Source organism: Blennius ocellaris (assembly GCF_963422515.1).
Source record: "Blennius ocellaris genome assembly, chromosome: 16".
Lineage (NCBI taxonomy): Eukaryota > Metazoa > Chordata > Actinopteri > Blenniiformes > Blenniidae > Blennius > Blennius ocellaris.
The window spans coordinates 19,127,322-19,152,163 of NC_137665.1; the positions used below are offsets into that span (position 1 = coordinate 19,127,322).

A 24,842-nucleotide genomic window follows, 5' to 3' on the forward strand; every position below is an offset into this window, starting at 1 on the left:
ATAACTACATTTGAAACACTACAAACCTAACATAACCCCCAATAACTACATTTAAAACACAACAAACAGAAACTCCCATAATGCATTGCAGCTCTCAGCTCCTTTATTGCTACACATTATTAAAATGGAAGATAAATGTGGGAGATCTGGGATTTTTAGAACCATCAGTGTGAGTGGTGTGGCTTTCAGTGCCATGTTCTTGTATCATTCACTAGAATGTTCCGTCACTCTCAACAAGTCTGCAATGAAGACTCCTGGAATTGTCGGCGCTACGCAGCGCAGCGGTTTTCCTGTGAAGGTACAGGAAGCTCCCGGCTTCAGACACCAGTTGAGCCGCTGTCATGACCTGCAGCCGCAATTCTACCTTCTTCATGCCATTATTGTTGCGTAATAACGTTACATCGCTACGTCGTTCACGAACCGCCTACATTTTACCACTCTTTGTAGCGGGACTGCGCTCTGGGTGGCGTTGCCTCCATACACAACTACCATCGTATGGTACACAACTACAATTTTATGGTACACAACTACAATGTTATCGTACACAACTACCATCTTATGGCACACAACTACTATCTTATGGTACATAACTACAATTTCAGGGTACACAACTACCATCTTGTGGTACACAACTACAATTTCAGGGTACACAACTACCATCTTATGGTACACAACTACAATTTCAGGGTAAACCTTTTTCAGGAATAGCACCTCCATAGGAAACGGGCCAAATGAGGCCAATGTCAGTTTGCAGGATTTCCCTGTCAGTGTGATCGTCCTCCACATCGTGACCAGATCTCTCCCTGCTTCGATTCACACAGCGCTTCAGTGGCTCAGGCCATCTGTTGGGTGTGTAGATGGATGAAAGTGTTGTAACTGTGAGCGGTCACAACAGGATGAATGAGAGCTCTTTCAAAGCTGTTGAAGTCGCCGCATAAAGTAGAAGTGTAAGCTCCAGCGTTGTCCAGGAGAAGCCAGTCCCCCACGTGGAGCTCCGGGATCCAGTAGTTCTCCAGGACCTTGTCCACGCAGTCACAGGTCGGACCCCAGAGGACTGACCTGTACTTCTTCTCACTGCTGCCGACAGCCTGTAGGGGGAGCAAACGGAGAAAAGACGACTTCACATTTCCATCAAAAACCCAGTGTTCTAACATTCTGGGCTCACTAATGCTGGCCTCCGGGCTGCAGAACACAGCAAACATCTTGTCAGACATCACAACCTCTGGTGTGGTGAAGGGGGGGTGGGAATTTGGGGGGGCTGGGTGACTGTGTTGTAGTTGGTGCTATATAAATAAAGTTGAATTGAATTGAATTAAATTGTTCTGATTTAAGTTTCTGGAATTCGGTTCATTTGTAGTTTTTCGTTCCTGGCCTGTGTTCAGTTCAGTGTGTGTTTGCTCCACCCTCACACCCTCTCCTCATGACCCTTGATTGTTGTCAGCTGTGCCTTGCTTCTCTCTCAGTATGTACATATACTGATACGTTTGCGCCTTACGTTGTTTTGTCAGTTCCTTCCATTTTCTCCTCATCTGGGTCCCTTGTATTTCTGTCCTCATATTGCTTGATTTGAGTTTTGAATTCTTCATTATTTGTGAGAAATAGTTTGTGTCCTCTATCCTCAGCTTTGTTCTGCACACTTCACCAGCCGTGACCGCCCGCGGTGAATGTGTGCCTTGATATTTACACGGTGAAGGTAGGGTTGGACCTTCAAGCATGAAGGATCACTGATGACACAATTCAAGGAGCCATACACGCCATCGTTGAGGTAGTACTCCATCGTTCTGTTGGGGCTGTGTCCTGCTTTGTCTGGTGAAAAGACAAGGAAAGGGTTGAACCTCATCACAACAGTTGAAAAATATCCACCTTGGGTGTCCTTGAGGATTCAGTGTGAAAAGAAAAAGGCTCCAAACATTCAAGACGTTAGGGGACCTTGAACTATGTGAACATGTTCAGCAACCACAGTTAAAATGACGACTTATTGCCACTGGATTTGAGAAACAAACACCTGTCAGGGGATATTTACCGCCATTTTCCTCTGTTTCATTAATCACGACTCTTTTGGCGATGACGTTCATGACCAGTGTGAATGCTGATTCCACATAGTATCGACCGGGTTCCGCGATAATCCTCACCCCGCTGTCAGGCGGGAAGAATTGCTCCAGCGATTCATTGATGACGGCTGAAAACTAGCAGGAGGAAACAGAACAGGTTGGGGTCCTCCTCTACAGTTTCTGTGGTATTAGGTACAGGCCCTGGAAGGTGAGGGCCATGACAGAGGTTCACCATCAGACGTCACAGAGCTGCTACCTCGACACCTGGAAATGTTTGGAGCAGCTCTCATTTACCTCATCAAAGTTCTCAGAGTCGTCTGTTCCACTGAACCCTCCGCCGATATCCAGGAGGCTCATCTTGAAGCCCAGCGATTCCTGAGAAGCAGGTGTAGGACCGAGGTATTGATCAGAGGTGTGGCGTGTGGCGTATGGATATAATCACGAGGAGATTTGATCATGATATGCCCAAAGTAAAAAGACAAAATACAGATTAACCTTGAAACACCAGCGCATGCACAGCAAAAAGCCCAGAGTTGAATTAACTCCCACAGAGTCTATTTGAGGACGACCGGCCTCAAATAGACTCTGTGGGAGTTAATTCAACTCTGGGCTTTTTGCTGTGTGCCGTCAGTGCTCTGCTTCTAGGCCGATGACTTACCGCCAAGTCAAAGACACGGCGAGAATCTGCTATGGCCTGTTTGAAGGTCAAGCTTTCAGTGCACATGCAGCCCACATGGAAGCTGACCCCGATGACCTGTAGGCCCAGCTGTGCAGCTTGCTCCAGCAGTTTCCCAGCTGAGGACAGTGGGGCGCCGAACTTGGCGCTGAGCTGCAACAAGGACTTGGAGTCATCAACAGCAATGCGAAGAACTAATCTGGAAACAAGCATTGTCCATGATTAACCTTGTCTTTAGAAACTGCACCAAACGTGGAATCAGAGCCATATGGAGCAGTTTACTTACTTGGCTTGGGCGTAGCAAGAAGAAACCTTCAGCAGCTCTTCCTGGTTATCAAAAGTCATTGTGCCTACTCCCTGAGAGCGGGCGTACTTGATGTGGTACGATGGTTTTGTGGGATGTGCATAGATGATCTTATCTGGTGTGACTCCAAGAGACAAGGCCAGCTGGATCTCACCCTGTGTGACAGTGAAGGGTGCTTCCAATGAGTGACCTTACAGGAAACTGCTTCTGAACTCCTGATGGTAACCCATGAATACCTTGCTGGCACAGTCAAAGCCTGTACCCAGAGCATTCAGCATGGAGATCACTGCTGGGGTGTTGTTGCACTTGACTGCATAGAAAGGCTCCACCCGGGGTAAGTTGGTGGCCCACCTCATGTGAACCTTCAGCACACGGTCCAGATTGGCCACAAAGAACGGCTGCTGATTCTCCTGAAGAAACCAACAACTTCATTGAGACAGTTCCAAGAGTATTTCAATGGAAAGACGGAGGATCAGCAGCAAAGAGCTAGAATCTCTATCAGTTACTGTGTGATTGATGAATGGTGCTGACAATACGTCTTCCTGACTCACTGCTGTGGCTCTATTGGGTTTTCTTCATGGATACTGAATATCACATCACACAAAGTACTGCAATCACTCTATGGTGAAGTCAACCAAGCAGACACAAACAATGGCGTTTGGTGTTTCCAGGAGATCGAGAGCTTGTACTATTCTGACCTGTTTGGTGGATTTATGAGACAGAACACTTGGTCCCTTTAGAACCTGATCTTTGATCAGTGGTAACGGTCATTCATCCAAATAATAGGTGGAACAGTACAAGCACACGAGTTTCCATATGAATTAACCAGCACACATTACATTAACATGGACTGCATGAGCTGGAGTTTGATGTGGAATGTTTGAGTGTTTCAGGAAGTCAAAGGAATCCCCAGGCGTCTGGAAGCCCAGGTCTGATACTCACCTCTGAGTTCAGCGCCACTATTTTACTGGCTATGAAGTCGCTGACGCTCCTCCCAGTGTCTAAGATCTCAATGTCCTGGTTCACAGCGAACAAAACCGGCTTCACTGATGGTTCTGGAGTCACTGGTGGTGTGAAGGACATCAGAGGACATGGTTTTAGGCAGCTAGCCATCCAGTCCTTTTTAGGAAAAGATGGCCGAAAAAATATAGGATGTGTTTCTCCTGTGTTCCTACCTATGATCTATCTAATTTTTAATTTCCAAAATGTTGACTGTAAAATGTATCTGTACATCATTCATGCTTTTCATTGAAGAATAAAATATTCTTTGTGTGAAAATGTTGATTTTAATATGAATACTAACATATTAATTTAATACTAACAATCATGCTTGTTCCTCACCAATGTACTTCAGTGTGACTGTGACGTACTGAGGTCTCGGGACTGAGCTATAGGAGACCTGCAGAGAACTAATAAGATCCAATATTTTATTAAAAACTAATAGCGGAGATTAGAAACCATTTCAGTCTACAGGTGCTCAGTTTAGAAAGCAGATAGAAGCAATGTCAAACTACTGGTTGAACAAAAAAGCAAATGTAGTGAAGTTTGGAGTGAGGGGAGACAAGTACAGGTACAGGTACAGGTGGAAACCATCAGCAATGAAAAAAAGCCATGACCTTAAAAGAAAAAAAGACAACATCTTGAAAAATTAAGAAAGCATATGGCAAAAATGTCAAGTAGTAGTGGAAATATATTCCTATGAAGAAGCAAAATCTGCACGTCACAGTGGCGTCAGTCTTCCGTTGTCCCGAGAGCATTAGAATGCACCATAGAAAATCTATTTCTTAAAAATAGACCTTAAGTTGATTTTGACCCCCCAAAACATTTTGAGCACCTCCATCTTTTGGATGGAAACAGAAAACACATGTATCTGTCTAAAAGCATGTCAGAGGAGAAAAGAAGGAGCCACTCAGTGTCCATGGAGGAACCAAGACAGTCCAAAGTGTCCTGAACACAAGTCCAAGTCCCCAGAGGAACACCATTCAACAACATGGACCACTGTCAATGTGCAAATCTCCCTGGAACACTGGGCGATGAAACTAACTCACCATTATTCCTGCTGCCCTCCATATTTAAGATCTGTGACGATGTTGAACCTGCTTCAGTGAAACTTAACTGGAGACCAGGAGCACACTGGAGAGTTACTGTTAGAAGGTAGGCTGGGATCTCCCTTAAGAGTGGGCGGGCCACAGGTCTGGGCGGTCCCGTTCCACACCTGGGGCCAATTCCAGTCATTGCCCTGCCAGCAATATATGTCCCGTCTGTGTGTGTGTCAGTGTTGGTTTGTTAGTCATTGGTTGAGGACGTCTCGTCCGTCCTGTCCAGTGATTTGGAGTCAAGTCTGCTGCGCTCCTCGGGTCAAGGAGCAACATGCTATTCGTCGGTCTGTGCTGTCCTTGTGAATAAAAGACTTGATTGAACTCAGCCTGCCTCCAGAGTCCTGCACTTGGGTCCTGTCTGCTATCTGTGACAGTTACAAGTGAAATGTGGCGGAACGGTATTACACGCACACACACACACACACACACACACACACACACACACACACACACACACACACACACACCCACACGCACATTGAATGGTATTTTACTGTTATGAACAATGTATCAGTTGTATCGACAACAGAAAATAATTTTTCCCTGCAGGATGATGGAGTGATAGAGTGTGATATAGTATACACCCCAACACCCGATTTGGTACACCCCAAGACCCAATGTAGTACACCCCAAAACCCTGTGTAGTACACCCCAACACCTTATGTGGTACACCTCAACGCCGTGTGTAGTACACCTCAATATGCTTCCTGGCATATGGCGGCCCACCAGCAAAAGTAGATACTGAAGCTCTGTGAGCAGATGCAGGCCCTCACCGCTAGGAACGACCACCTTCTCGCCACCTGTGGGGCCCAGCTCTCTGGGTAAACAGGTCAGGTTCAGACTATCTCTGCACCTTCATCACTTCCTGGGGTGGCTGCTGCTCCTGTGAATCTGCTGGTTCCCCCTGAGAAGTTTTCTGGGTAGTCGGGGGATTGTCAACCATTTTTGACGCAGCTGCATTGTGAACTCCGTCCTGGCTCCTTCCCCACTGAACAGTCTCGAGCCCCCTTTGTAATATCCCACCTGACAGGTCGAGCCGCAACCTGGGCTGCTTCGGAGTGGGCTAACAAGACTCCCCTCTGTGACTCATGCAGGGATTTTTTCGGCACCCTGTCCAAGTTCCAGCACACTTCCCCGGGAAGAGAGGCAGCACCAATTCTCATGTCTCTTCGTCAGAGCTCCTGGTATGCGCCAGACAACACGATAGACTTTTGTTCTTTCTGATTATAGGGGGTGGAATCCCTCGGCCCTTTATGATGCCTTCCTTATAGGCTCTCCTCCATCATGAAGGACCATCTGGCCTCCACTGACCTTCCTTCCGATCTGGATGCTGTGATTGCCCTCACCATCCGAGTGGTTAAACGTCTGTCTGAGAGGAGGGGAGAGGATTCTGCACTGCGTCGTCCTAATTGGGTGGATGGCCACTCTGCTCGCCAGTCCCCAACCACTGCTGCTCCTCCTGTCTTGAGTACTCCAGCCTCGGCTCTTCCCCATGTCCCCATCACCACCCAGGAAAACATGCAGTGAGGACACACTTGGCTGCCTCCGGAGGAGGGGGAGTGTCGGATGCGTCTGGGCCTCTGTCTATCCTGTGGCCCATGTGGATACTGTCTATAGTGTCTAAACTGTGACCCTGGCTGCCTGCCCAGTGATAGGCGAGTACAGAACAATGCTTATCAACCCCGTCACCACTTATTCTCATTCTGGCTGACCCGTAAAGCCAGTAACAATTTGTTTTACCTCTGTATGGTCTCAGCAGGAAGCGTTGGTGTATTTAGGGGCGGACGCCAGGTTGGTGTACTGGACCACCAAATGGAAACTATTCAGTTTCATATTTTTAGGTCCCCCCCCAGCACCCCATTGTCTTTGGACCTCACTAGAAAACCGCACGACAGAACTTCACCACAGAACCTTACCACAGAACATCATCACAGAACCTAGAGAATGTCACGACAGTACCTCACTACAAAATCTCACTGCAGAATCTCACCACAGAACCTTGTTTCAGAAACTCAATACAGAACTTCACCACATGATCTCACCACAGAACCATGCTACAGAACCTCACAAGAAAACCTACAGAACCTCACTGCAAAACCTCACATGAATGGTACGGCAGTGCAGCAGGAGCTGAAGGCCTCGGTGCAGGAGGAGTCGCCCAGTGGCAGGCAAAGGAAGCAGGCGCCAGTGAGAGTTAATGAATAGAAAGACTGGTGACTGAAAACTGAGAGAATCTGCAGGTGAGAGGTCGTCTGCCACCCTTCACTTCCATTCTGTTTATTTATTACTTTTTTTTTTTTTTTTTATAACAGGAGAACAGTCTGGTCAAAGTAAATAATAAAAAGTTCACCTTGGTTTTTTTTGTTTTGTTATCGTGAACCCTGACCTCCAGTCCCAGGTACAGTGTGTACCAGGCACATCGTGTGCCGTGACAGCTCTAGTGTGTACGGATGCTGTGTGTCCCTCTCACAGCCGTTTACAGTCCTACCGTTCCACAGGTCAGATCAGTGCTTATCATTCTTCACCTCTTTGTCTCCAGCATGAGGCTGCGGGTACTCTTATTCCACGCTGGACGTCCATCGAGACCCGTTGCTTTCCTGATATCATCGCGACTGTTGTAGTTGACTTTGCAGTGAGCAGACAGCAACTCATGAGCCTGGCATGGATTCAATCTATTCTGGACTGTGTTCGATCCATTCTGGTAAGGATTCAACCTGGACTGGATTCAATCTAGCCTGGAATATATAAAATCTGGACTGGATTCAATCAGTTCTGGAATGGATTCAATCTGGACTGGATTTGATCAATTCTGGAATGGATTCATTCTATGCTGGACTGGATTGAGTCTAACCTGGAATGGATTTAATCAACCTTATTTTCTGGACCATGGAGCGCACCTCATTATAAGCTGCTCACGCAAAATATAATAATTTAAAAAAAAGTACAAAAGTACATTACTTGACTATAAGCTGCAGGTGTCCAGGTTGGAATATTAACTTCAAGTAATTATTCACTTACTTTAGGAGTTGTTAATGAGTAAATGACAGTTACTTCCATTAACAATTGAACTTTTCATAAAATGACTTCCAGTGATTTATTCCTTTCAGTAATATATTATTTACAGTAATCTAATACTAAGAACCAATCATGAATCCCAACAAGCTTGACAAGTAAATGGTTGGATGCCCATCAGAAAATTCAACGAGGATGACTCCATTCCTCTATCTGGTGGAGAAACAAGTGACAATTCATCAGAAGTGACCACTCAGCACACGAGTAAGAAGACGAAGAAAGTGGATGTCCAGAAGAGAAGACATGTGACGTGTTGTCGTTCCCCGGACACTGAGAAAACTCAATAAACCTGTTCTCCTGGTGGTTCTATTGTGAAGGTCATGACTCCACATAAGAGAGATGATGGTAGTAGAGCCTACAACAAAATTTATTTTTTGTGTGTTTTGCTTCAAGCCTTTCGGAAAAGAAAGTCCAGCAACCCAGAAGAGTTGTCCTCTACTGAACTGAGGAGGCCCATGGCCACTATGTCCCATGTCCTTAATTTGGAGGTCAGTGAAATAGATAACTTTGTTGACTTCCTCGGCCACGACAGCCGAGGACACCGTCAATACTCCGGGCTCCCTGAAAGGACTTTACACCTGGCAAAAGAAAAGCAGGCTTCTGATGGGCTCTGGAACAGGGAAAGCTCATGAACTTTAACCAAAAGAACCTTGATGAGATCAACATTGATCCAGAAGGTAAGGCAAGTCTTTCAAAATAAATTGAGAGGAAGGCGTTTCCCTGTTTACATATTTTTATATACACACATTAATGTTGTTTATATCATCCTTTATAAGATACGTTTTCTTGGTATTCTGTTTGTTCCAACACTGTGGCTGGTAAAGAACAACAGACCTGAGATAGTTATTATATATTATTTATTTAACAAGAACTTTGTCACCACATGGCAGCTTGCCCAGGATGGCTGTGCTCCTGCCAACACTTATGGTGAAGGAGAGAGAGAATGAAACACATCAGCAACCATTATAGAGTCTGGATGCTTTCATTCTTCTCCTCTGGATGACCGTCTGGGGAAAATTGAGCTTGAACACCAAATACATGAAATTAACAAAACATGTAATCATAACACCCAACCACCACACCCAACATCACATCCAACTCCTTAATCCAACACCACATCCAACCCCCTAATCCAACATCACATCCAACCCCTTAATCCAACATCACATCCAACCCCCTAATCCAACATCACATCCAACCCCTTAATCCAACATCACATCCAACCCCCTAATCCAACATCACATCCAACCCCCTAATCCAACATCACATCCAACCCCTTAATCCAGTGCTTCTCAAATGGTGGGGCGCGCCCCCCTGGGGGGGCGTGGTGGGGTGTCAGGGGGGGCGCGAGGCGGGCGCGACTTTCAGTATTAGTGTCTTTATTCATGCTTGAACAATAAAAAAAGGGCCTCCAGCCACTAGGTGGCAGCAGTGCTCACACTAATCAACAGGCTGCCTGTTCAACCAGTAGAGAAGAAGAAGTACTACACATCAACACCGGTGTACAGAGCTGGCGGAGGAGGAGGAGGAGAAGTTTCTGACAGGAGTGAAAAGAAAAAAGGATGAGGCATCAGAGGAAAAGAAAACGGGTGACAGTAAACATACACCTAGTAAGAGCAGGAGATATGACGATGCCTACATAGCCCTTAGGTTTACCGTGAACACGGTCGGAAACGAGGAAACACCCGTTTGTGTTTTATGCCTAAAAACTCTGGCAGCGGAGCATGAAACCAAATAAATGAAGACAGCACCTGGAGACCATACACCATACACCTGGAGACCATACACCATACACCTGGAGACCATACACCCGTTATGTCAGTAAGCCACTGGAGTTTTTTCATGGTAAACTCCATGAGTATCGCCAACAAGCCGGTCATTTCGTCAGCGCGGCATCAGTAAACAAAAAAGCCCTGTTAGCCTCTTACAAAGTTGCCCACCACATCGCAAGGTGCACAAAACCCTCACACCATAGCAGATTTATTTTGATAATCAGGCGATTGTATGCAGAATGCTGGTGCCAGCAACTCATACAGTGGTTTATACGGATAAATAAATATTATCAAGTTCTCAATGGTAGTACAATATGGGGGGGGGGGGGGGGGGGGGGGCGCTGAAAAAAATTCTGTCCTCTAGGGGGGGCGTGACAGAAAATAATTGAGAACCACTGCCTTAATCCAACATCACATCCAACCCCTTAATCCAACATCACATCCAACCCCCTAATCCAACATCACATCCAACCCCCTAATCCAACATCACATCCAACCCCCTAATCCAACATCACATCCAACCCCCTAATCCAACAGCACACCCAACCACCACATCCAACCAATGCATCGAACCATCATGACATCCAACCACCACATCAATCCAGGACCATCACGGATTCACACTTGTTGTCACTGTATGTATTAGCGTCACCAAGTTGTCGAATGTTTTGAGTTTGAAAATAACACCAAATGTTGACATTTCAAACGTAGAAACAAACATTACAGAGCAGAAAATGATTGAGGTTCAACAGAAAATACCTTCTGAGAAAGTCAGCTGACAAGGTGGTGTCGATCCAGCTGAGGAAACGACTCTCCTGTCAACAACAGCCGTGACTCTGCTCAAAGCTCAGCTCATTAAAATAAAAATCACACTGTCATAAAACAACACCGGCATTTTTGAGACGTCGTCAATCACACTGCATTTTCTACATCAACTTCTGAGCATCACTTCCTCTCATATTGAACATTCATCAAGAGAAACAGGCCAGATTGGCAGTTTGCATGATTTCCGTTCAGTGGCTCAGGCCCTCTGTTGGGTGTGTGGATGGATGAATGTGTTGTAAGTGTGAGCGGTCACAACAGGATGAATGAGAGCTCTTTCAAAGCTGTTGAAGTCGTTGCATAAGGTAGAAGTGTAAGCTCCAGCGTTGTCCAGGAGAAGCCAGTCCCCCACGTGGAGCTCCGGGATCCAGTAGTTCTCCATGACTTTGTCCACGCAGTCACAGGTCGGGCCCCAGAGGACTGACCTGTACTTCTTCTCACTGCTGCCGACAGCCTGTAGGGGAGCAAATAGAGAAAAGACGACTTGACTGGTTGTTTAAGCATGAATGTGTGTTTGCTGAGTGTGTGTTTGCTGAGGTGAGTGTGTGTTATCATGACATTTGGGAGGTGAAGTGGTTGTGAGAAGGATGCGGTCCAGACAGAACAAAGGCTTTGTTCTGAGAACCAGAGAACATAGACGTTAACAGTAAGAAGCAAAATAGAAAAGAAACAAAGCTAAAAAACCCAGTTCTTCTCCCACAAGTGCCAGTGAGGTTTTCTATTCCCAGTTACTGGACCAGTCCAGATATGACTTCTTCAACCCCACGAACCTCTGGTACATTAATGATATCATCTGTATTGGCGTATCGGTGTCTTGCTTTTCGTCTGCGTTTCACTCTCCATCCAAGTACATTTTGATTCCTCGTCCTTTGTGACAAATCTTGTCTTTAACCCCCTGCGGTGAATGTGTGCCTTGATATTTACCCGGTGAAGGTAGGGTTGGACAATACATGGAGGATAATTGATGACACAATTCAAGGAGCTATACACGCCATCGTTGAGGTAGTACTCCATCGTTCTGTCGGGGCTGTGTCCTGCTTTGTCTGGTGAAAAGACAAGGAAAGGGTTAAACCTCATCACAACAGTTGAAAAATGTCCACCTTGGGTGTCCTTGAGGATTCAGTGTGAAAAGAAAAAAGCTCCCAACATGAGCTGGAGTCAAACATTCAAGACTTTAGGAGACCTTGAACTATGTGAACATGTTCAGCAACCACATGAAATGACGACTTATTGCCACTGGATTTGAGAAACAAACACCTGTCAGGGGATATTTACTGCCATTTTCCTCTGTTTCATTGATCACGACTCTTTTGGCGATGACGTTCATGACCAGTGTGAATGCTGATTCCACATAGTATCGACCGGGTTCCGCGATAATCCTCACCCCGCTGTCAGGCGGGAAGAATTGCTCCAGCGATTCATTGATGACGGCTGAAAACTAGCAGGAGGAAACAGAACAGGTTGGGGCGCTCTTCTACAGTTTCTGTGGTATTGGGTACAGGCCCTGGAAGGTGAGGGCCATGACAGAGGTTCACCATCAGACGTCACAGAGCTGCTACCTCGACACCTGGAAATGTTTGGAGCAGCTCTCATTTACCTCATCAAAGTTCCCAGAGTCGTCTGTTCCACTGAACCCTCCGCCGATATCCAGGAGGCTCATCTTGAAGCCCAGCGATTCCTGAGAAGCAGGTGTAGGACCGAGGTATTGATCAGAGGTGTGGCGTGTGGTGGATGGATATAATCATGAAGAGATTTGATCATGATATGCCCAAAGTAAAAAGACAAAATACAGATAAACCTTGAAACACCAGTGCATGCCGTCAGTGCTCTGCTTCTAGGCCGATGACTTACCGCCAAGTCAAAGACACGGCGAGAATCTGCTATGGCCTGTTTGAAGGTCAAGCTTTCAGTGCACATGCAGCCCACATGGAAGCTGACCCCGATGACCTGTAGGCCCAGCTGTGCAGCTTGCTCCAGCAGTTTCCCAGCTGAGGACAGTGGGGCGCCGAACTTGGTGCTGAGCTTCAACAAGGACTTGGAGTCATCAACAGCAATGCGAAGAACTAATCTGGAAACAAGCGTTGTCCATGATTAACCTTGTCTTTAGAAACTGCACCAAACGTGGAATCAGAGCCATACGGAGCAGTTTACTTACTTGGCCTGGGCGTAGCAAGAAGAAAACTTCAGCAGCTCTTCCTGGTTATCAAAAGTCATTGTGCCTACTCCCTGAGAGCGGGCGTATTTGATGTGGTACGATGGTTTGGTGGGATGTGCATAGATGATCTTATCTGGTGTGACTCCAAGAGACAAGGCCAGCTGGATCTCACCCTGTGTGACAGTGAAGGGTGCTTCCAATGAGTGACCTTACAGGAAACTGCTTCTGAACTCCTGATGGTGACCCATGAATACCTTGCTGGCACAGTCAAAGCCTGTACCCAGAGCATTCAGCATGGAGATCACTGCTGGGGTGTTGTTGCACTTGACTGCATAGAAAGGCTCCACCCGGGGTAAGTTGGTGGCCCACCTCATGTGAACCTTCAGCACACGGTCCAGATTGGCCACAAAGAACGGCTGCTGATTCTCCTGAAGAAACCAACAACTTCATTGAGACAGTTCCAAGAGTATTTCAATGGAAAGACGGAGGATCAGCAGCAAAGAGCTAGAATCTCTATCAGTTACTGTGTGATTGATGAATGGTGCTGACAATACGTCTTCCTGACTCACTGCTGTGGCTCTATTGGGTTTTCTTCATGGATACTGAATATCACATCACACAAAGTACTGCAATCACTCTATGGTGAAGTCAACCGAGCAGACACAAACAATGGCGTTTGGTGTTTCCAGGAGATCGAGAGCTTGTACTATTCTGACCTGTTTGGTGGATTTATGAAACAGAACACTTGGTCCCTTTAGAACCTGATCTTTGATCAGTGGTAACGGTCATTCATCCAAATAATAGGTGGAACAGTACAAGCACACGAGTTTCCATATGAATTAACCAGCACACATTACATTAACATGGACTGCATGAGCTGGAGTTTGATGTGGAATGTTTGAGTGTTTCAGGAAGTCAAAGGAATCCCCAGGCGTCTGGAAGCCCAGGTCTGATACTCACCTCTGAGTTCAGCGCCACTATTTTACTGGCTATGAAGTCGCTGACGCTCCTCCCAGTGTCTAAGATCTCAATGTCCTGGTTCACAGCGAACAAAACCGGCTTCACTGATGGTTCTGGAGTCACTGGTGGTGTGAAGGACATCAGAGGACATGGTTTTAGGCAGCTAGCCGTCCAGTCCTTTTTAGGAAAAGATGGCCGAAAAAATATAGGATGTGTTTCTCCTGTGTTCCTACCTATGATCTATCTAATTTTTAATTTCCAAAATGTTGACTGTAAAATGTATATGTACATCATTCATGCTTTTCATTGAAGAATAAAATATTCTTTGTGTGAAAATGTTGATTTTAATATGAATACTAACATATTAATTTAATACTAACAATCATGCTTGTTCCTCACCAATGTACTTCAGTGTGACTGTGACGTACTGAGGTCTCGGGACTGAGCTATAGGAGACCTGCAGAGAACTAATAAGATCCAATATTCTATTAAAAACTAATAAGCGGAGATTAGAAACCATTTCAGTCTACAGATGCTCAGTTTAGAAAGCAGATAGAAACAATGTCAAACTACTGGTTGAACAAAAAAGCAAATGTAGTGAAGTTTGGAGTGAGGGGAGACAAGTACAGGTACAGATACAGGTACAGGTGGAAACCATCAGCAATGAAAAAAAGCCATGACCTTAAAAGAAAAAAAGACAACATCTTGAAAAATCAAGAAAGCATATGGCAAAAATGTCAAGTAGTAGTGGAAATATATTCCTATGAAGAAGCAAAATCTGCACGTCACAGTGGCGTCAGTCTTCCGTTGTCCCGAGAGCATTAGAATGCACCATAGAAAATCTATTTCTTAAAAATAGACCTTAAGTTGATTTTGACCCCCCAAAACATTTTGAGCACCTCCATCTTTTGGATGGAAACAGAAAACACATGTATCTGTCTAAAAGCATGTCAGAGGAGAAAAGAAGGAGCCACTCAGTCTCCATGGAGGAACCAAGACAGTCCAAAGTGTCCTGAACACAAGTCCAAGTCCCCAGAGGAACACCATTCAACAACATGGACCACTGTCAATGTGCAAATCTCCCTGGAACACTGGGCGATGGAACCAACTCACCATTATTCCTGCTGCCCTCAATATTTAAGATCTGTGACGATGTTGAACCTGCTTCAGTGAAACTTAACTGGAGACCAGGAGCACACTGGAGAGTTACTGTTAGAAGGTAGGCTGGGATCTCCCTTAAGAGTGGGCGGGCCACAGGTCTGGGCGGTCCCGTTCCACACCTGGGGCCAATTCCAGTCATTACCCTGCCAGCAATATATGTCCCGTCTGTGTGTGTGTCAGTGTTGGTTTGTTAGTCATTGGTTGAGGACGTCTCGTCCGTCCTGTCCAGTGATTTGGAGTCAAGTCTGCTGCGCTCCTCGGGTCAAAGAGCAACATGCTATTCGTCGGTCTGTGCTGTCCTTGTGAATAAAAGACTTGATTGAACTCAGCCTGCCTCCAGAGTCCTGCACTTGGGTCCTGTCTGCTATCTGTGACAGTTACAAGTGAAATGTGGCGGAACGGTATTACACACACACACACACACACACACACACACACACACACACACACACACACACACACACACACACACACACACACGCACATTGAATGGTATTTTACTGTTATGAACAATGTATCAGTTGTATCGACAACAGAAAATAATTTTTCCCTGCAGGATGATGGAGTGATAGAGTGTGATATAGTATACACCCCAACACCCGATTTGGTACACCCCAAGACCCAATGTAGTACACCCCAAAACCCTGTGTAGTACACCCCAACACCTTATGTGGTACACCTCAACGCCGTGTGTAGTACACCTCAATATGCTTCCTGGCATATGGCGGCCCACCAGCAAAAGTAGATACTGAAGCTCTGTGAGCAGATGCAGGCCCTCACCGCTAGGAACGACCACCTTCTCGCCACCTGTGGGGCCCAGCTCTCTGGGTAAACAGGTCAGGTTCAGACTATCTCTGCACCTTCATCACTTCCTGGGGTGGCTGCTGCTCCTGTGAATCTGCTGGTTCCCCCTGAGAAGTTTTCTGGGTAGTCGGGGGATTGTCAACCATTTTTGACGCAGCTGCATTGTGAACTCCGTCCTGGCTCCTTCCCCACTGAACAGTCTCGAGCCCCCTTTGTAATATCCCACCTGACAGGTCGAGCCGCAACCTGGGCTGCTTCGGAGTGGGCTAACAAGACTCCCCTCTGTGACTCATGCAGGGATTTTTTCGGCACCCTGTCCAAGTTCCAGCACACTTCCCCGGGAAGAGAGGCAGCACCAATTCTCATGTCTCTTCGTCAGAGCTCCTGGTATGCGCCAGACAACACGATAGACTTTTGTTCTTTCTGATTATAGGGGGTGGAATCCCTCGGCCCTTTATGATGCCTTCCTTATAGGCTCTCCTCCATCATGAAGGACCATCTGGCCTCCACTGACCTTCCTTCCGATCTGGATGCTGTGATTGCCCTCACCATCCGAGTGGTTAAACGTCTGTCTGAGAGGAGGGGAGAGGATTCTGCACTGCGTCGTCCTAATTGGGTGGATGGCCACTCTGCTCGCCAGTCCCCAACCACTGCTGCTCCTCCTGTCTTGAGTACTCCAGCCTCGGCTCTTCCCCATGTCCCCATCACCACCCAGGAAAACATGCAGTGAGGACACACTTGGCTGCCTCCGGAGGAGGGGGAGTGTCGGATGCGTCTGGGCCTCTGTCTATCCTGTGGCCCATGTGGATACTGTCTATAGTGTCTAAACTGTGACCCTGGCTGCCTGCCCAGTGATAGGCGAGTACAGAACAATGCTTATCAACCCCGTCACCACTTATTCTCATTCTGGCTGACCCGTAAAGCCAGTAACAATTTGTTTTACCTCTGTATGGTCTCAGCAGGAAGCGTTGGTGTATTTAGGGGCGGACGCCAGGTTGGTGTACTGGACCACCAAATGGAAACTATTCAGTTTCATATTTTTAGGTCCCCCCCCAGCACCCCATTGTCTTTGGACCTCACTAGAAAACCGCACGACAGAACTTCACCACAGAACCTTACCACAGAACATCATCACAGAACCTAGAGAATGTCACGACAGTACCTCACTACAAAATCTCACTGCAGAATCTCACCACAGAACCTTGTTTCAGAAACTCAATACAGAACTTCACCACATGATCTCACCACAGAACCATACTACAGAACCTCACAAGAAAACCTACAGAACCTCACTGCAAAACCTCACATGAATGGTACGGCAGTGCAGCAGGAGCTGAAGGCCTCGGTGCAGGAGGAGTCGCCCAGTGGCAGGCAAAGGAAGCAGGCGCCAGTGAGAGTTAATGAATAGAAAGACTGGTGACTGAAAACTGAGAGAATCTGCAGGTGAGAGGTCGTCTGCCACCCTTCACTTCCATTCTGTTTATTTATTACTTTTTTTTTTTTTTTTTATAACAGGAGAACAGTCTGGTCAAAGTAAATAATAAAAAGTTCACCTTGGTTTTTTTTGTTTTGTTATCGTGAACCCTGACCTCCAGTCCCAGGTACAGTGTGTACCAGGCACATCGTGTGCCGTGACAGCTCTAGTGTGTACGGATGCTGTGTGTCCCTCTCACAGCCGTTTACAGTCCTACCGTTCCACAGGTCAGATCAGTGCTTATCATTCTTCACCTCTTTGTCTCCAGCATGAGGCTGCGGGTACTCTTATTCCACGCTGGACGTCCATCGAGACCCGTTGCTTTCCTGATATCATCGCGACTGTTGTAGTTGACTTTGCAGTGAGCAGACAGCAACTCATGAGCCTGGCATGGATTCAATCTATTCTGGACTGTGTTCGATCCATTCTGGTAAGGATTCAACCTGGACTGGATTCAATCTAGCCTGGAATATATAAAATCTGGACTGGATTCAATCAGTTCTGGAATGGATTCAATCTGGACTGGATTTGATCAATTCTGGAATAGATTCAATCTGGACTGGATTCAATCAGTTCTGGAATGGATTCAATCTGGACTGGATTCAATCTATTCTGGAATAGATTCAATCTGGACTGGATTTGATCTATTCTGGAATGGATTCATTCTATGCTGGACTGGATTGAGTCTAACCTGGAATTGATTTAATCAACCTTATTTTCTGGACCATGGAGCGCACCTCATTATAAGCTGCTCACGCAAAATATAATAATTTAAAAAAAAGTACAAAAGTACATTACTTGACTATAAGCTGCAGGTGTCCAGGTTGGAATATTAACTTCAAGTAATTATTCACTTACTTTAGGAGTTGTTAATGAGAAAATGACAGTTACTTCCATTAACAATTGAACTTTTCATAAAATGACTTCCAGTGATTTATTCCTTTCAGTAATATATTATTTACAGTAATCTAATACTAAGAACCAATCATGAATCCCAACAAGCTTGACAAGTAAATGGTTGGATGACCATCAGAAAATTCAACGAGGATGACTCCATTCCTCTATCTGGTGGAGAAACAAGTGACAATTCATCAGAAGTGACCACTCAGCACATGAGTAAGAAGACGAAGAAAGTGGATGTCCAGAAGAGAAGACATGTGACGTGTTGTCGTTCCCCGGACACTGAGAAAACTCAATAAACCTGTTCTCCTGGTGGTTCTAATGTGAAGGTCATGACTCCACATAAGAGAGATGATGGTAGTAGAGCCTACAACAAAATGTATTTTTTGTGTGTTTTGCTTCAAGCCTTTCGGAAAAGAAAGTCCAGCAACCCAGAAGAGTTGTCCTCTACTGAACTGAGGAGGCCCATGGCCACTATGTCCCATGTCCTTAATTTGGAGGTCAGTGAAATAGATAACTTTGTTGACTTCCTCGGCCACGACAGCCGAGGACACCGTCAATACTCCGGGCTCCCTGAAAGGACTTTACACCTGGCAAAAGATAAGCAGGCTTCTGATGGGCTCTGGAACAGGGAAAGCTCATGAACTTTAACCAAAAGAACCTTGATGAGATCAACATTGATCCAGAAGGTAAGGCAAGTCTTTCCAAATAAATTTAGAGGAAGGCGTTTCCCTGTTTACATATTTTTATATGCACACATTAATGTTGTTTATATCATCCTTTGTAAGATACGTTTTCTTGGTATTCTGTTTGTTCCAACACTGTGGCTGGTAAAGAACAACAGACCTGAGATAGTTATTATATATTATTTATTTAACAAGAACTTTGTCACCACATGGCAGCTTGCCCAGGATGGCTGTGCTCCTGCCAACACTTATGGTGAAGGAGAGAGAGAATGAAACACATCAGCAACCATTATAGAGTCTGGATGCTTTCATTCTTCTCCTCTGGACGACCGTCTGGGGAAAATTGAGCTTGAACACCAAATACATGAAATTAACAAAACATGTAATCATAACACCCAACCACCACACCCAACATCACATCCAACTCCTTAATCCAACACCACATCCAACCCCCTAATCCAACATCACATCCAAACACCACATCCAACCCCCTAATCCAACATCACATCCAACCCCCTAATCCAACATCACATCCAACCCCCTAATCCAACATCACATCCAACCCCCTAATCCAACATCACATCCAACCCCCTAATCCAACACCACATCCAACCCCCTAATCCAACATCACATCCAACCCCCTAATCCAACACCACATCCAACCCCCTAATCCAACATCACATCCAACCCCCTAATCCAACACCACATCCAACCCCCTAATCCAACATCACATCCAACCCCCTAATCCAACCGCACACCCAACCACCACATCCAACCCCCTAATCCAACATCACATCAACCCCTTAATCCAACATCACATCCAAACACCACATCCAACCCCCTAATCCAACATCACATCCAACCCCCTAATCCAACAGCACACCCAACCACCACATCCAACCAATACATCGAACCATCATGACATCCAACCACCACATCAATCCAGGACCATCACGGATTCACACTTGTTGTCACTGTATGTATTAGCGTCACCAAGTTGTCGAATGTTTTGAGTTTGAAAATAACACCAAATGTTGACATTTCAAACGTAGAAACAAACATTACAGAGCAGAAAATGATTGAGGTTCAACAGAAAATACCTTCTGAGAAAGTCAGCTGACAAGGTGGTGTCGATCCAGCTGAGGAAACGACTCTCCTGTCAACAACAGCCGTGACTCTGCTCAAAGCTCAGCTCATTAAAATAAAAATCACACTGTCATAAAACAACACCGGCATTTTTGAGACGTCGTCAATCACACTGCATTTTCTACATCAACTTCTGAGCATCACTTCCTCTCATATTGAACATTCATCAAGAGAAACAGGCCAGATTGGCAGTTTGCATGATTTCCGTTCAGTGGCTCAGGCCCTCTGTTGGGTGTGTGGATGGATGAATGTGTTGTAAGTGTGAGCGGTCACAACAGGATGAATGAGAGCTCTTTCAAAGCTGTTGAAGTCGTTGCATAAGGTAGAAGTGTAAGCTCCAGCGTTGTCCAGGAGAAGCCAGTCCCCCACGTGGAGCTCCGGGATCCAGTAGTTCTCCATGACTTTGTCCACGCAGTCACAGGTCGGGCCCCAGAGGACTGACCTGTACTTCTTCTCACTGCTGCCGACAGCCTGTAGGGGGAGCAAACGGAGAAAAGACGACTTGACTGGTTGTTTAAGCATGAATGTATGTTTGCTGAGTGTCTGTTTGCTGAGGTGAGTGTGTGTTATCATGACATTTGGGAGGTGAAGTGGTTGTAAGAAGGATGCGGTCCAGACAGAACAAAGGCTTTGTTCTGAGAACCAGAGAACATAGACGTTAACAGTAAGAAGCAAAATAGAAAAGAAACAAAGCTAAAAAACCCAGTTCTTCTCCCACAAGTGCCAGTGAGGTTTTCTATTCCCAGTCACTGGACCAGTCCAGATATGACCTCATCAACCCCACGAACATCTGGTACATTAATGATATCATCTGTATTGGCGTATCGGTGTCTTGCTTTTCGTCTGCGTTTCATTCTCCATCCAAGTACATTTTGATTCCTTGTCCTTTGTGACAAATCTTGTCTTTAACCCCCTGCGGTGAATGTGTGCCTTGATATTTACCCGGTGAAGGTAGGGTTGGACAATACATGGAGGATAATTGATGACACAATTCAAGGAGCCATACACGCCATCGTTGAGGTAGTACTCCATCGTTCTGTCGGGGCTGTGTCCTGCTTTGTCTGGTGAAAAGACAAGGAAAGGGTTAAACCTCATCACAACAGTTGAAAAATGTCCACCTTGGGTGTCCTTGAGGATTCAGTGTGAAAAGAAAAAAGCTCCCAACATGAGCTGGAGGCAAACATTCAAGACTTTAGGAGACCTTGAACTATGTGAACATGTTCAGCAACCACATGAAATGACGACTTATTGCCACTGGATTTGAGAAACAAACACCTGTCAGGGGATATTTACCGCCATTTTCCTCTGTTTCATTAATCACGACTCTTTTGGCGATGACGTTCATGACCAGTGTGAATGCTGATTCCACACAGTATCGACCGGGTTCTGCGATAATCCTCACCCCACTGTCAGGCGGGAAGAATTGCTCCAGCGATTCATTGATGACGGCTGAAAACTAGCAGGAGGAAACAGAACAGGTTGGGGCGCTCTTCTACAGTTTCTGTGGTATTGGGTACAGGCCCTGGAAGGTGAGGGCCATGACAGAGGTTCACCATCAGACGTCACAGAGCTGCTACCTCGACACCTGGAAATGTTTGGAGCAGCTCTCATTTACCTCATCAAAGTTCCCAGAGTCGTCTGTTCCACTGAACCCTCCGCCGATATCCAGGAGGCTCATCTTGAAGCCCAGCGATTCCTGAGAAGCAGGTGTAGGACCGAGGTATTGATCAGAGGTGTGGCGTGTGGTGGATGGATATAATCATGAGGAGATTTGATCATGATATGCCCAAAGTAAAAAGACAAAATACAGATAAACCTTGAAACACCAGTGCATGCCGTCAGTGCTCTGCTTCTAGGCCGATGACTTACCGCCAAGTCAAAGACACGGCGAGAATCTGCTATGGCCTGTTTGAAGGTCAAGCTTTCAGTGCACATGCAGCCCACATGGAAGCTGACCCCGATGACCTGTAGGCCCAGCTGTGCCGCTCGTTCCAGCAGTTTCCCAGCTGAGGACAGTGGGGCGCCGAACTTGGTGCTGAGCTTCAACAAGGACTTGGAGTCATCAACAGCAATGCGAAGAACTAATCTGGAAACAAGCGTTGTCCATGATTAACCTTGTCTTTAGAAACTGCACCAAATGTGGAATCAGAACCATACGGAGCAGTTTACTTACTTGGCCTGGGCGTAGCAAGAAGAAATCTTCAGCAGCTCTTCCTGGTTATCAAAAGTCATTGTGCCTACTCCCTGAGAGCGGGCGTACTTGATGTGGTACGATGGTTTGGTGGGATGTGCATAGATGATCTTATCTGGTGTGACTCCAAGAGACAAGGCCAGCTGGATCTCACCCTGTGTGACAGTTAAGTGTGCTTCCGATGAGTGACCTTACAGGAAACTGCTTCTGAACTCCTGATGGTAACCCATGAATACCTTGCTGGCACAGTCAAAGCCTGTACCCAGAGCATTCAGCATGGAGATCACTGCTGGGGTGTTGTTGCACTTGACTGCATAGAAAGGCTCCACCCGGGGTAAGTTGGTGGCCCACCTCATGTGAACCTTCAGCACACGGTCCAGATTGGCCACAAAGAACGGCTTCTGATTCTCCTGAAGAAGATAAGAGATAACAGATAAGATAAGATAAGCCTTTATTGATCTCACAATGGAGATATTTACTTGTTACATTCAGCTCTTCCCACATGGAAAGAACCTATATAAACATATATGTTTTAATATAGGTTTTGATATAGGTTTGGCATATATGTGACATATATAAAATTGGCCGTTTGGCCCTGTCACATATATTCAAAACCTATATCAAAACCTATATTAAAACATATATGTTTATATAGGTTCTGTCCATGTGGGACTTTCCATATATATGCAGCATATATATTGTCATATATGTGCATATATGCTGCATATATATGGTCATATATGTGCATATATGCAGCATTTATGTGCATATATGCAGCATATATATTGTCATATATGTGCATATATGTGCATATATACAGCATATATATTGTCATATATGTGCATATATGCTGCATATAGGTTTCATATATGTGCATATATCCTCATATAGGTTCTTTCCATGTGGGTTAAGGACACTCATAAGTAGGAAAGACAAGAAATGTGCAAACAGTTAGATAAGATAGATAGATAAGATAGATAACCAACAACTTCACTGAGACAGTTCCAAGAGTATTTCAATGGAAAGACGGAGGATCAGCAGCAAAGAGCTAGAATCTCTATCAGTTACTGTGTGATTGATGAATGGTGCTGACAATACGTCTTCCTGACTCACTGCTGTGGCTCTATTGGGTTTTCTTCATGGATACTGAATATCACATCACACAAAGTACTGCAATCACTCTATGGTGAAGTCAACCAAGCAGACACAAACAATGGCGTTTGGTGTTTCCAGGAGATCGATAGCTCGTATTATTCTGACCTGTTTGGTGGATTTATGAGACAGAACACTTGGTCCCTTTAGAACCTGATCTTTGATCAATGGTAACGGTCATTCATCCAAATAATAGGTGGAACAGTACAAGCAAACAAGTTTCCATATGAATTAACCAGCACACATTACATTAACATGGACTGCATGAGCAAGAGTTTGATGTGGAATGTTTGAGTGTTTCAGGAGGTCAAAGGAATCCCCAGGCGTCTGGAAGCCCAGGTCTGATACTCACCTCTGAGTTCAGCGCCACTATTTTACTGGCTATGAAGTCGCTGACGCTCCTCCCAGTGTCTAAGATCTCAATGTCCTGGTTCACAGCGAACAAAACCGGCTTCACTGATGGTTCTGGAGTCACTGGTGGTGTGAAGGACATCAGAGGACATGGTTTTAGGTACTCAGCCATCAGTTTTAGGAAAAGATGGCAGAAAAAATATAGACTATGTTTCTCAAAGCCTCTAAAATCTGTGTAAAATGTTCATCACTACTTGTCACTATCTAAATTAATCTTTTGTTGCCAAGCTATATCAAATGATGAGCTCGATCACAGCTGACTTCACGTTTGTATTATGCCCAGTAACAAGCAACATGATTGGTCAATTGATACCATGAAATTCTATACGTTTTGAAAGGTGGCCTCTGATTGGTTCCTAATTCTCTGACTCATGTTGAAATGCTGAAGCAGAGAGGAGGAGAATTTCTTTTCCAAGATGCTGAAGAATTCTATCTGCAGAATCCACACAGGTGATGTAAATTCTATGGCCCGATGATCTATCTAATTTTTCATTTCCAAAATGTTGACAGTAAAATGTATCAGGTGCTCAGTTTAGAAAGCAGATAGAAGCACTGTGAAACTACTGGTGGAATAAACAAGCACATCTAGTGAAGTTTGGAGTGAGGGGAGTCGAGTACAGGTACAGGTACAGGTACAGGTACAGGTACAGGTACAGGTGGAAACCATCAGCAATGAAAAAAAGCCATGACCTTAAAAGAAAAAAAGACAACATCTTTAAAAATCAAGAAAGGATATGGCAAAAATGTCAGCCGTGGAAATATATTCCTATGAATATATTTCCAAAATCTACACGTCACAATGGCGTCAGTCTTTCGTCATTCCGAGAGCATTAGAATGCACCATATAAAATCTATTTCTTAAAAATAGACCTAAAGTTGGTTTTGACCCCCCAAAATATTTTGAGCACCTCCATCTTTTGGATGGACACAGAAAACACATTGATCTGTCTAGAAGCACGTCAGAGGAGAAAAGAAGGAGCCACTCAGTCTCCATGGAGGAACCAAG

General features: G+C 45.4%; 3 protein-coding genes across 3 annotated transcripts; all 3 read right to left on the reverse strand.

The window, feature by feature from the left end:
* Positions 1 to 833: 833 nt before the first annotated feature.
* On the reverse strand, positions 834 to 6,624 carry LOC308141045 (ornithine decarboxylase-like; the record flags this gene model as incomplete). Its single annotated transcript, XM_080511048.1, has 9 exons — positions 834 to 1,088; positions 1,685 to 1,806; positions 2,024 to 2,186; positions 2,346 to 2,426; positions 2,710 to 2,926; positions 3,014 to 3,186; positions 3,268 to 3,441; positions 3,974 to 4,095; positions 6,477 to 6,624. The coding sequence occupies 9 exons, from the start codon at positions 6,622 to 6,624 to the stop codon at positions 834 to 836; spliced, it is 1,455 nt and encodes a 484-aa protein (XP_080367174.1).
* Positions 6,625 to 10,995: 4,371 nt separating this feature from the next.
* On the reverse strand, positions 10,996 to 16,573 carry LOC308141046 (ornithine decarboxylase-like; the record flags this gene model as incomplete). The annotated part of the gene is made up of 9 exons (XM_080511049.1): positions 10,996 to 11,250; positions 11,721 to 11,839; positions 12,054 to 12,234; positions 12,394 to 12,474; positions 12,648 to 12,864; positions 12,952 to 13,124; positions 13,206 to 13,379; positions 13,912 to 14,033; positions 16,426 to 16,573. The coding sequence occupies 9 exons, from the start codon at positions 16,571 to 16,573 to the stop codon at positions 10,996 to 10,998; spliced, it is 1,470 nt and encodes a 489-aa protein (XP_080367175.1).
* Positions 16,574 to 20,298: 3,725 nt separating this feature from the next.
* Positions 20,299 to 23,948, reverse strand: LOC308141047 (ornithine decarboxylase-like; the record flags this gene model as incomplete). Its single annotated transcript, XM_080511050.1, has 8 exons — positions 20,299 to 20,553; positions 21,070 to 21,143; positions 21,376 to 21,538; positions 21,698 to 21,778; positions 21,952 to 22,168; positions 22,256 to 22,428; positions 22,510 to 22,683; positions 23,778 to 23,948. 8 exons carry the CDS (start codon positions 23,946 to 23,948, stop codon positions 20,299 to 20,301), a joined length of 1,308 nt encoding a protein of 435 aa, XP_080367176.1.
* Between the last annotated feature and the right edge of the window lie 894 nt (positions 23,949 to 24,842).